Below are 12,680 nucleotides of genomic sequence, written 5' to 3' on the forward strand. Positions count from 1 at the left end.
TACTTTAATGAGTGACACTTTTTAAAAATATATTTTTATTTTTAATAATTATCACAATAAAATTGATCTTGGTTTCCATGGGGTTACTGAGAGATTCGTTTTATGACAATTAAAGACTTGGTCAATATTTTCAAAAGCAGCTGGTAACTTAGTAGCTGTCCAAGCTCAGGCATTTTTGAAGGGTGATTATTTGACATTTCCTGAAAAAGCAGAAGGCTTTGGGGGGACATTGCTAACATCAGTGATTTTTTTTTTTTAAATATTGCCAAAAGCAAGGAGGGTCTGAAATGGCAATGGGATTTTTCCTGCATCAGCCATTTTTATACCAATTTTTTATATCAAGTGCTTAAAAAAAAGTGTTAGCACATAAACTCTTCTGAAAAGTGAAGACTAATTTATTATCATGTCATTATTAGCACAATCACAAAAAGGGTCACTGGTCTTTCCTTTAATTTCTGTCACAGGCTGCAGGCCGCATTATGCTGAATCAAGGATATGGGAAGATAATTAACACAGCATCTATGGCAAGTTTAATAGGTGAGTGATGAGAGCTAACAGTTGTGCTTCAGAATCCATATTTTAATTACTACCGATGCTATTTGAATCAATTAAACCTGTATTGGGAAGGAGTAAATCACTGACATTTTGTATTAGAGGAAATGTACTACAAAATTTTTATTGATATCATTTTTCAACATTTATCTGTCCTCTATGTTTTAGAGCACTTATTACTTTTTATAGAAGAGGCGGAGTCACCTCTGAGCCTGATGCACTGATGGCATGGGACAGATGCTCTTGCCCTCCCCAGTAATTTTGGGAAAACACGTTTGGGTGTGGGAATCAGTGCCCCAGCGTTGTTTACAAGCCACCCAAAAACTTTTGTGCTGCTCTTCACCCTGGTACCTGTGGTTATATTTCATTATTGTTGCCAACAGGTGTCTCCACCGACGCTGCTGAATCAGCAGTGTCGTCAAAAGCGCCAATAAACCATTGTAACATATGGAATGAAATCCCTACTGCTGAGCTAATCTGGAAGGCAGTTACATGCTGGTGAACTGAGGCCCATGTAACAAAAATTGATCAATTACACAAATTAAGCATAGCCCTTTAGGAATTTATTTTATTGGTCTGGACATCTGTTGCAGTATTGTCCAAATCCAAAAATCAAATGGTGCCTTGGGCTGCCAAGTTAGGCAAGAAAATCTAGTAGCTATAAAAGTACAACTGAAAACCCCTGTATTAATATCATGTCCATCTGCTGAATGTTACATAAATATGCAGTCTTTTTATTTTCCTTGGGAATAACATTTATTTTTACTGTGCCCAGTTTGACATTCTGTGACATTCTGTTCGGTTTATTGCATAGTAACTTTAAATGTTTCTTGAAAAATGCATTTATAATGTTGTTGTTAATTTTTTTTTCAAGTGTCTTTAGCAGCTGTTTTACTTATGCTTAAGCACAGGCACCATCCCTTCGCCCCAGTTTTGTAGAGTAACAAAACCTCCCAAACAAAAGTAGTTTTGAAAAGATTGCAAAGCTTAAACTTCATACCCCTATGAAGTGCAACCCTTAGAGCCTTCTGGAAGGGACTTTGCAAATTCCATTTACTTATCGCTGAAAGTTAGTGTGTGTGGACATGGGTAGGCCAGAAGTTAAGAGACGAAGGGGTGTGTTTACCTTCTGAACCTGTTTGAATCTTGGCATGGAAAAAATCTAGTAGTTATAAAACTACAACTGAAAACCACGATGTTCATATCATGTCCATCTGCTGAATGTTAAATAAATATGTTGGTTGGTTGGTTATTTAAGTATGTTGGCCAACTGGCATAGTATGAAATGTTTCTAGAAATAGTTAGGGGATATTTTTTTTTTTTTTTTTTTTTTTTGTAGGTTGAGTCCTTCCTGAGAGATAGAGGAAAATAAGGAGAGTCTTAGCAGGATAGGGAGGTTTTTGTTTGTGATTTTTTTCCAGATACACTGCTTAGAATCAGTTTTAATTAATTGAAGATAGGCTGCATACATTTTGCATATGTGCATTTTGATTCTGGTATTTGACTGGAATTATTCCAGACGTATGCTTCAGCAGCAGTGACGAGGCTGCTGCGGCTCTGCCATTTGTACAGGTGTAACCGTGCTCTCTAATTTTTACAGCGAATATCTCTAGTAAGTGGTCTGTTCTCTCTGTGTGCACCTCTCATTAACATTACACTGCTGCTTCAAGGTCAGGCTAGAAGCCTTATGCACCGAACAAGGTCGCAAAAACATTGTGTCAGGTGTTTAAAATGTAATGCAGCTGATGTTTGCAGCATTTTTATCTGCTTTCCTCCTGTCGCCTCCATGTGAAACACAAGTGAGTGTCCTCCCTTCATGCAGGCCTTACAAACTTTTGTATTTATTTATTTTTATTTGGTGTCACTGCTGGAGGAATGGCTTTCTCACAAGCTGTTTTGCATGGCTTTGGAGGGTTGAAGATTTGCTGGTCTTCAAGAGAGCACCCAAAAAAGCAGCTTGGGGAAGGGAGAAGGAGGAGGTGCAGGGGCTCAGTAAGGTGGTGGTACTTGAGCTCTTATAACCTGAGCCAAGAATCTCCAGAAGGGGATATTTCATCTTCTTGGTTACCTTCCTTAGCTATTTCTACAAAGACAAAAGCAGTGACATGGAGAAACTCTTAAAACCCCTGACTGAGCAGCCACCCTGTGTCAGAAAGCGGATTCTGACACCTCCCAGCAACATGCTGCTCTCACCCACATAGGAAGGAGGTGCAAAGCAGGTGCCAAAACCCATGTCCTCTAACAAACACCAAATGATTTATCACAGACAGACATGTTTGGAAAGTTTAGCAAAAAACTGCTATTGGGAGGTTGTGAGGTTAACTACCAAAGTTGTACCTAACTTGGAGCTGATGCACAGCAATTAATCAAGAAATTAGGTTTCATTCCTGTTCGAGAGCCCCCATGGAGCACTGTGTCTGTGGGGCAGCAGGCACAGGCAGAGGGCAACACGGCTCTGCTGGTAAAAATGGGAATTGTTTGGTATGGAACAAAAAATCAGTACCGGGTAAATGCTGGCAGAGGGGGCCAGGGTGTGAAGTACTCTTTGCAGCTTAATTCTAAAAAGGCCTGATTTGGAGCAAACTTTCAGTACATGCAGAAAATATATATGTATATATATATTTATATATATATATATGTATGTATATGTATATATATGTATACATACATATATATATATATATATGTATACACATATATATATTGTTGCCCCAGTCTTGTATGTTCTTCACATCTATTCACAGATGTCTATGTTCAAGGCCAGGGTGCTTATTCACATGCTCAGTAACTTACAGCAGGGCTCTTCACTCTTTCAGAGCTTGGACTTTGAGAGCTCACTTTGGTACTATCTTCTTTATACCCTTCAAATTGACACGCTTGAAAACAATAGTCTCAGGCAGCAAGAGCAATTGTGGATGTATTGGGATGACACAGACGATGGTGGTCCAGAAGTGATACACCAGTTTAACTTCACAGGTTGGGACCAATCCAATGCCAACTGCTATGCCTTACGGGGGCAGTGTCAGCCAGGGTGCAGTGCCACACACCCTCCCAAGCTAAAACTGCTCATTTTGTAGTTTCTGGTGTTCAGCACTGTTTTTTTCCCCACTGTCCCTCCAAGAAGTGCCTTATTGATGTCTGATACCAACATGGTGCTAATTATGGATCAATGCTTTGCACCAAATTTGCTTAAAGATATCATGACTGCACCCAGGTCAGAGAAAAGTCCAGAGAGAGATGTTGTGTGGGTGTAAATCCCAAAAGCCGGGCTGATTCGGGTTGACTCTGGTGGGTTTAAGGCACTTTACACCCACCAGGGATTTGCCCTTAAGTAGCTTTCCTGGGAGCACTGCAAGCGTGAGAGCTCGCGGAGGGGCAGAGCCACCCGAGCACGCAGCGCTAGCAAGCCTGCACATTGTAATTAGCAAGCCGATCATTTTCCCTCTGTGACTGACATGTGACATCTCTGAAACATTTTCAAAAGCTTCAGATTTTGAAAGTGGTGGGTGTTTGGAATTTTTGGGACGCACCTGGGCTCACATCCACACAAACACTGATTAGATAACGTGATGTGTTTGCTTCAGACTATGGATAACTTAAAAATTGAGAATAATTTGTTCCAGGAAGCTATATATAATATAGTATGTTACATAAAATCTATTATGCATACCTATTATATTGCATTATTTTATATTAGTATTACAAAGTATGGATATTTTACATAAAATATACCTTTGTGTATAATATAAGAATATTATATATGCTACGTTATAATATAACAATGCAATGTTATGTATTATTATTTATGATTATTTATCTTTCTTGGAAATAGTCCAATACTTGCATATGTATGTTTAATATCTTGCTTTTAGCTTTGCCCAGATAGGGAACATTTAAAGTGGTTATTTTTTTTCTCTTTTTTTCTTTTTTTTTCCTTTTTCTCTGTTTCTTCCAGTACCCCAGCTGCTGAGGCAAAAATGCAAGGTGGCCAAATAGAAATTTAGAGTTTTTTGGTGTGGCTAAATTGTTGTTGCTCCCTGCTTAGTGTCAGGGAAAACAGCAAATAGTTCATCTCAATGCAGGGAAGTAGTGTAGTGCTTAAACTTCCCCGCACGTATTAAATTGTGGAGAATAAATATTTTCCTATTTCTGACTCCCTTCCAGTTCCGCACCCACAGAAGCAGTTGGCGTACAACGCCTCGAAAGCTGGGGTCGTAAAATTAACACAGACGTTAGGAACTGAATGGATTGACAGAGGAGTAAAAGTCAACTGCATTTCCCCGTAAGTAAAATGTAGTCTCATTTTGAAAGTACAAAGAGAATGAAATGTTCTAAAAAGCTCAAATGAGCAGTATCTTGGAAAATAAAGTTTCTAATTAGCAGGTGGATTGCATCCCTTTTTATGTTGTCTTTTCCTTAACAAAGGTTTAAATACTTAGAACCAAGCCTGCTCTGTTGCTGTGTATACTCAGGGATTTAAGAAGAGGTTTTAGCATTTGATAATAGGTTTTCCAATAACGTGAAGGGTAGTTTTTAGCGTTTCTCTTCCAGATGAAATATTTCCTTAGTCTGTCCAAGCCTTCTGCGGTTAAAGAAAAGGCTTTTGACACTTAATAGACAATACTTCTTTCCCCTTTTTACTTGAGACAAATACATAGGCACTTAAAAAGCCACATTGTAGTGCTGTAATTGAGATAGCGTTGAGCTCTGACAGTCGCAGGAGGCCAGGTGTAATTTTGTAAATATATTTATTACAAATTACGTTTTCCTCATTTTTGGAGGCTTAAAGCTGCATGCTTTATTTTATGGTATTTATTCCCAGAGCAAAGTTTTCTTGCCACTTTTTCTCTCCCTGATTCTCACACACATGCCCAACACAGTCATTTTATTAAACAATTAACAGTGCATGATAGCGCTAAGCAGAAACCCAAGTGGATGGCGCTAATTGGAAGCGGTCAAATTCTGTAGACCATTGAAGTCAATCAGAGTAAGTAAGAAGGGCAGGATTTTAACCCAGGAGTTAAATTGTAATAATGAAGATATAATGTACGTCAAATTAGGAAAAACAAATTACATATTTTAATCCATAAAGTGGAATAAAAAAAAATCACAGAGCTCCATGGCAAGTGCCTGTGTTTTTACTGTCGGTTTGCTCTCTCCTTCCCTGTGCTAGCTGTCTTCCTTATGATTATTTATTACTAATTATAGCAGTGATTCCAGCCTTCACTGTATGTGATCCATGGATTCTTTAAACAGCGTCTTACTTCATAATAGGATTTTCCCCATGCCAATGCTAACAGCTCTGCAATAGTGTTCTCACAACTGGGTCTGGTGAATTTACACTGGCTTTTAGGAGTCAGGGGAGATGAACGGAATTAGGGAAGCCCAGCAGGACCTGGCAGAAACTGTGCCTGCAAATGCACAGGTAATCTTTACCAACAGAGATGGGATAGTATTTCATATTCACTGTGATCATGAGTGAGAAGGCTCTTAGAGGAGGAATTACCCATTTTTAAGGGGTTTACATAAATTTAAAAAGTATCTGCCAAATGATCAAAACTCATTGCTTTGTATAAATTGGAAACCTACACTTGTATTTGAAGAAGTTATGTTTTTTGGAGGCAGTTGTCAGTGCATGGGGAAAAAACAGTCTCACTTCTCTTTCTCTGCTTTTTAAGCCAAAATGAGGTTGCATTTTGACCATCTGTACCTGTCTTAAACTCTTGCTCTGAGGTCAAAATCCTGTAATAGGAAGTGGGATTTTTCTTTGCATTGCAATAGCCAGGAACAGCACACAAAGGACAAAGTTTTCTGCTGTGGTTAAGGTCCCCTGCTCAGCACACAGCAGTTCTCTCCTGCACAGCTGGGGACCTGCACTGAAATGCTCTCAAACCCCCAGCAGCATTTTCCTCCCATTGCTTCAAAGCTTTGGTTGTGCCCCTCCTGTCCAGCTGCCCAGGTAGCTCTGGGTCATGATTCAGCATGGTTCGTATCACTCAAATCCTCCTCACCAAACACAAAATCTGCAGGTGCTTCTGCCTATATGAGGCAAGAATCTGCATTTCAGCGCAGGTTTGCACCCATCCTCAGGCCCGTGGACCCCACCAGACCTGTTGTCGTGCCTCTGTCTCTGGCACAGTGGCATCTTCAGGTCACTTGAGCATTGTACTCGACACCCAGCAACAGCCTCAATTCATCAGTGCATCTGTTAAGGATGCTGAAGTACTTTGCTGGCTTGAAAAATGTCCCTGCTGCACAAGTCGTTCTGAAAGTGGATGTCCAGTTTAGTGTGTAGCATTTTGAGGGCTACGAGGCACACAAGAGGTAGACAGAGAGCATGATGGTACCCTGGATAATCCCTGGAGAAACAAAATAAGTAGCTGTGCCCTTAAGTTTCTTGTTCTTCCTACACTCAGTTCCTTTAATGCTTTAAAGGCATTCCCAGCGTACCTCTGTCTGAAACTCCAAACACTCCAGGCTGGCCTTAAACATTATTTCACCCTGCAAACCTTTTGGCCCTTTTTCTTCTTCCTATCTGGTCACTTTTTATCAACTTAATTTCTTAATGAGTGCATAAAACTTATGCAGACCAATGCATAAAAGTTATCAATGCATAAAATGTTACGGCAGAGTCCTTGGCATAATTTATAGCATTTATAAAATCAAAGATCCAGCCTTCTCTTGCTGGCCAGGCAAGTCTCAAGTCCACAAGGAGAAAGAGGCTGAGACTCCTCGGATGCTTTGGTTGCTTCATTGCTTCAGGTGGTGCAAGCATCTCTGTGCTCAGCCTTTCTGCCACCATCTATTGCAGTTGCCCTGTAGCTTGTTGCAGAGCTGGTGCCACACAAAATAAAAGTGCTGGACTCTTATCAAAAGGGACATGGAGGCTGGGCCACAGAGGGGACCTGAGGGTGAACAGGGAGCTTTACAGCACTGACAGGCGACGTGTCCAGCTGCCCACAGTGTGTGCTTTAGTCCCCTTCCCAGTCCCTGCAGACATTTTGTATGAGTTGGGTGTGATGGTGCAGGGGACTTTTGAAGACCTTGGATTTTTGGCTTGTACAGCATTGGAACACCTCATTTTGCAGCCACTGTGCTGAATCAGTGGCCGTTGTCTGAACTGAATGCTTTTAGCTGGGGGTCAGAGAGCAGGTAGGGCAGGATCACCCCGGGTTTGGGGTCCTCCCCATCATGGGAAGGAAAGGCAGGAGAACTAGCACCCCAGCATCACCTCAAGGTGTCCCAATTAAGCAGCATTACCATCCCCATTAAGCAGCAGTCCTTGCTGGTAAGTATCTTTGGACTTAAATCTAATTCCTTGGGAGATGTCCCAATTAAGTGGATCTCTTGATTAAACACTTCCTGATTAAGTGGAGTGTACTTAACTCATTCAAATTAATAACTCATCTGAAAGAAATCAAGTTACACACAGATGGAATCTTTTTTTGCTCTCATTTGGGGATTGAACGCACGTAACAATTCCAGTTAAGTATCTGGTAAGTGATATTTTTCCTAATGCGTCTCTCGAAGTGGAAATGTTTTAGGCAATTGTTTCTTTTTCTTTTTCTTTTTCCTTTCCTTTTTTTTTTTTTTTTTTTCTTACCGTCTCAAATTGTCCTGTGTGTCAATAATGAAATATTGATGCTCATGTCTAATGTTAAGGAACCAGCAGTTTGATATTACATTGACATGCAACAGAAAGTACTGATAGGCTCAGCACTGCATACGAGATGAGGTAGGGAATTAATGCATTGGCAGTTGTCTTTGCTGGAACTGGTTAGAAGCCAACTAAAATCTGCCTAAAAGGGTTCGACAACATTAAATTGCCCAACTTGGCACCAAAGCTTTCCCAGAAGATGTGTAGTATCAATGACATGCCTAATATTTATAGTGCCATCAGTATGTGTGTTTGCAACTTTAAGTTTTGTGCTATATTTTTTTCTCCTTTATGTAACAAAAATTTGTAATGAAGTTTTGTTATGCATCAAAACTTTTGCTGCTTAAAGTCAATGTAAGGAAAGGTCAAACAGGAGGTGCAATCCTGTGATTTTCAGGTTGCGGCAATGAGACCAAGGATGGTTTCCCCAAACATTGAAAAATACCCTCTTTTTAGTGAAATCTGTTGTGCTGGGAAGAATGTTCATCGTATTTCCCAATCTGCATCCCTTTTTAAGAATATTAATAAATTAAAATATATATATATATAAATAATAAAAAACATAAGGATTTTGTTCTGATCTCTGATAGTGTAAAGCCAGAATGATTATGCTGATGATTTTGTAAGCATAGAGAGAGGCACGTAAGGGAAAGGAGTGCAACATATTCCACATCTGCTGCTGAAAGCATGTTTCTCTCTGAAGAAAAGCAGTACTCGAGGAGTTTGGGTGAGCGAGGGGGGAGACCTGGAAGTGTGCTTAGGGGAAATAAGTGAACTATCTGCAGCCCTATACTGGAATGTGTTTGATTTTATTACACTGCCAGAGCTTAACCAAGCTGTGTTGCTCAGTGTTTCTGAACTGCTCTGGTGTTTATTGACAATTATAATAAAAAATAAAGCTCATATTTAAATCCTGCCCGATTAGTGAAAACAGAAACGTTTGGGGGAAAGTCTGAATTAGTTCCACTTTGTAACAGAGTAAATAGAAGATTTCAGACTTCATTTAAAACAAAAGGTAAATCTCATACCCAGAATCCAGTGTGTCTCAAAAAATTATTTCCTTGGAAGTATAAATTGGGATGCCAATGAAGTTTCAGAACAAAACGGGTATTTTTATACTTTGTTCATTTCATATTTATCACTAGCTTGTTTGCTAATTTTCATTTGCAAGAGGCAATTCTTCCAGCTAACTGGCTGCCTCAATGGGCCACTGATTTCTTTGAAGTGACAGTCTGTAAATATGCATAAAAAAGAGATGCAATTAGCGTGTGTGTGGTTCAGTGCAGCCTGATTTCATTGGCAAGTTTACCCACAGTGTTGATAAGCTACATTATCTAGAAAATTGGCCGCTGAAAAACAGCACCTCTGATTGCCAGCAAAGGTTCCAGATAACAGGGTGCTGAAGAGAAATATAATTGAGGTTGAATATGTTAACCAAGGTGTCACATGCTCCTTAGAAGCGCTAATTTATCAGCATGTTGGAATTTTTATTAACATTTGGAATGCATTTCTACCACACTAATGAAGTGGAATTGGCAGTTCAGGTTTTAGTTATTGTCATTTCTGAGAAGTTAAATGTAATTTCTCGTTAGACACAGTTATGTAAATATATTTGTTCAGGGGCTGAAAAAATTATACATTTCACAAAATACAAATATGTTGTTAAGGAGGAGTGTGACAAATCAGTCGCAGTTAAAGTCATAAAAGCCAGCCAAATGTTCGCCCTGCATTGTGCTTTCCGGAGCATCACTCATTTTTAGGGCACCTGGAGAAAATGAACTTAGGAGAGTTTTAATAAATGGTGTAGTCACTTATTAATGTAAGGCAGGCAGGACAGGTAAATGCGTTGTGCTTTGTCGGGGTATTTGTTTAAGGGGAATTGCTCTGTGCTGTGTCTCTCCTTTTTTGTGTGGAAAGAGTTTGGGGCTGGGAAAGGTGCTGGCTTTTGTTTTTTGGAAACGTATGGAAAGTCGGGCTGTTTCAGTTTCTGGGCTGTATACAAACATGCTGTGCAACATTATGCCGTGAAAAGAGAAATCAGGAAAAGGACAGCCGTTCCCAAAAGGAGCAACAGACCTGACTCGAGGCACTTCTGTTTCCAATGCCATGCTTGTTTTCTATAGGAAAATGCAATCTGGAGATTATGATGAGTAACCTGAAAGTTAGAGGGTAACATTATTAGGCAAGAGGACAGTGGGTGTGTATTCTCATTTTAAAATAAATCCTCTAGGCTTGCCCAGCAGTTGTGAAAGACAATAGGTAAGAAGTGCCACCGAAGTTTGCATGATGACTTTCAGTCGATGCACAGGAGGCACAGCTTGTGGCTCTCCTTCACACTACTTCATAATTTTCCTTCTGATTTAACACCTCGAACATGAGCTCTGCCTTTTCTCTTGGTCAAACCCATCCTCTAACCCGTGCCGCGTGTGCTTTTTGCAGGGGCATTGTGGACACGGCGCTCATCCGCTCGGAGGCCCTGCAGCCGCTGGTGCAGCGCTGGCTGGCAGACATCCCCGCGGGAAGGCTGGCTCGGGGGACGGACCTGCAGGCCGCCATCGTCTTTTTGGCCTCTGAAGCCTCCGACTACATGACGGGCCACAACCTGGTCATCGAGGGGGGGCAGAGTCTGTGGTGAGGGGTCCTCCAGCCTCCCTTCTCAGGAGCACGGTTCACTTTGCAGAGTAAGTAACAGAGATTGGGGTAGTCCCAGCTTGGGCCTCTGTAGATAAGTAGCCAGCTAATATGAAATGCTTGTTTTCATCTTTGGGGTGTTGCTTTGGAGACTCATATAATGAGGAAAACAAACAAAAAACCACACATACACACAAAACCCAACAACTTAATTTTCACCATTTTCATGTTTTCCACTATGCTATCATGTTTCTGTTATATTAGCATTTAATCACATAAAGGCACATTTACTGCAGAGAGATTCGGCTATTACTTAGTTTAACAGTGGGTATTTTTAAAGCAATCAATATTAGCTGATCTGCGCAGTTTATTGTTCTTAGGCTATTTTTTGTATTCAAGTTGTTCCAGTGACATCTGTGAATGGTGAAAAAACAGTTGGATGTAGTGTTAAAAAAAATAAATCAGTTCATTGCATTTGAACCTGAATGTTGCCATTTTATATTTACTGGTGTTCTTAGTTTTTGACAGTGTTTTTATACAAACACCCACATGAATGCCCCTAAAAGAAAAGCAGTACGTTTAATGGAGAATCATGGCTGGCAACTATAATGGCTCTAATCCAAAGACCTTTGGTAACTGGGGGGTTGCTCATATACTTTAAATGCGTGTGTAAGTGTTAATACAACTGGCTCTATGTTTTGCTTGATAGGCAGATGTAAGCAAAGGTCTTCAAAATTATTTTTCCCCCTGTAAAATTCTGAACAAAATTCCTGGGTGTAAATCAGGGCCAGTTCCAGCAGTACTGAAACAGTCATGCTGGCTGAAGAGCTCATCTCGGCAAGACCACTGGGTTCATGGCTTATAGGCAATAAAATGTGGCACAATAACAACACTGGTGATAACGCTGTGAATTTATACAGACTTCCATCCTGAGGGCCTTTAAGCATAACCTTAGGAGAATTTACGGGAAGGAATTCACTTGCAAATCCTCATGTCATTTGTTTTGCATTTGGCAGCTCTTTGTTACCATAACATAAATAATTGTGGATGAATGTCATTACTTTGATTAAGTGCTACAAGTCCATACATTGGCTAGCCATTATTGTGGTGAATTGCTATAATGGCTTCAGACTTGACATTCACTGCCACATTGTAAGGTATGCATCTCGCTGACGTACTATCATCGTTATCGTGGATAAAGTGCAAGAAGATACTTGTCTTCATTAAATTTTCTATTAGACCATTGATAATTAATACATATCTCATGTTTCATCTCGAGTCGTTTTTCTGGGGAGTGTTGCTGTTAAGCGACTCACGGCTAGAACTTTTTGGCTTGAAATCCCTGCCTTGTGTGAATGATCTAATTTATTGACAATGCTCTGCAAACTCACAAGCTTAAGGAGAGCTCAATTTTGGATAAATCTTCAAGAAAAACAATTAAGGATTTAAATGTTTTATTATTTTTCTGGGCTCACACAACCTTTCCTCTCTTAGCTCCCACACTTGCATCATTTTGTGTCATGCTCTGGAGGGCTTGGTGCAGTTCTCACATCCCTCTGGCTGGCTTTTCACCCAGAGGTTAATGTGCAAACATTGGTGAACTCATCAGGAGCTCTTCCAAGGGATCCTAGAGGGGCTTGTATACTATCGCTTGGACTGCTGGTGAGCAGTTTGTTGCAGCTCCTACCTAAAGTGTAAAATAACAAACTTTAGCTAATTTGAAACACGAACTACAGTTGGCACTGTAACTAACCAATGTTCTGGCTTTCTCAGTAGAAAGACAAAGGGCTGTGCCGGCTGCTGGGGTTGAATTCCCTTTCCCTGTCTGGGATGGTTGCAG

At 40.3% G+C, this 12,680-nt stretch overlaps 1 protein-coding gene across 1 annotated transcript in view; it reads left to right on the top strand.

The window, feature by feature from the left end:
- The window catches only part of LOC118173537, a 34,040-nt gene extending 22,743 nt beyond the window's left edge, over positions 1-11,297 (top strand). The window contains exons 9-11 of the mRNA XM_035338238.1: positions 465-537; positions 4,717-4,834; positions 10,649-11,297. Of these exons, the coding sequence (XP_035194129.1) occupies positions 465-537; positions 4,717-4,834; positions 10,649-10,844 (387 nt within the window). The 3' untranslated portion in view covers positions 10,845-11,297. The remainder of the gene's footprint in view (positions 1-464; positions 538-4,716; positions 4,835-10,648) is intronic.
- The last annotated feature ends 1,383 nt before the right edge of the window (positions 11,298-12,680 follow it).

The sequence above is a fragment of the Oxyura jamaicensis genome, chromosome 12 (genome assembly GCF_011077185.1).
Source record: "Oxyura jamaicensis isolate SHBP4307 breed ruddy duck chromosome 12, BPBGC_Ojam_1.0, whole genome shotgun sequence".
NCBI lineage: Eukaryota > Metazoa > Chordata > Aves > Anseriformes > Anatidae > Oxyura > Oxyura jamaicensis.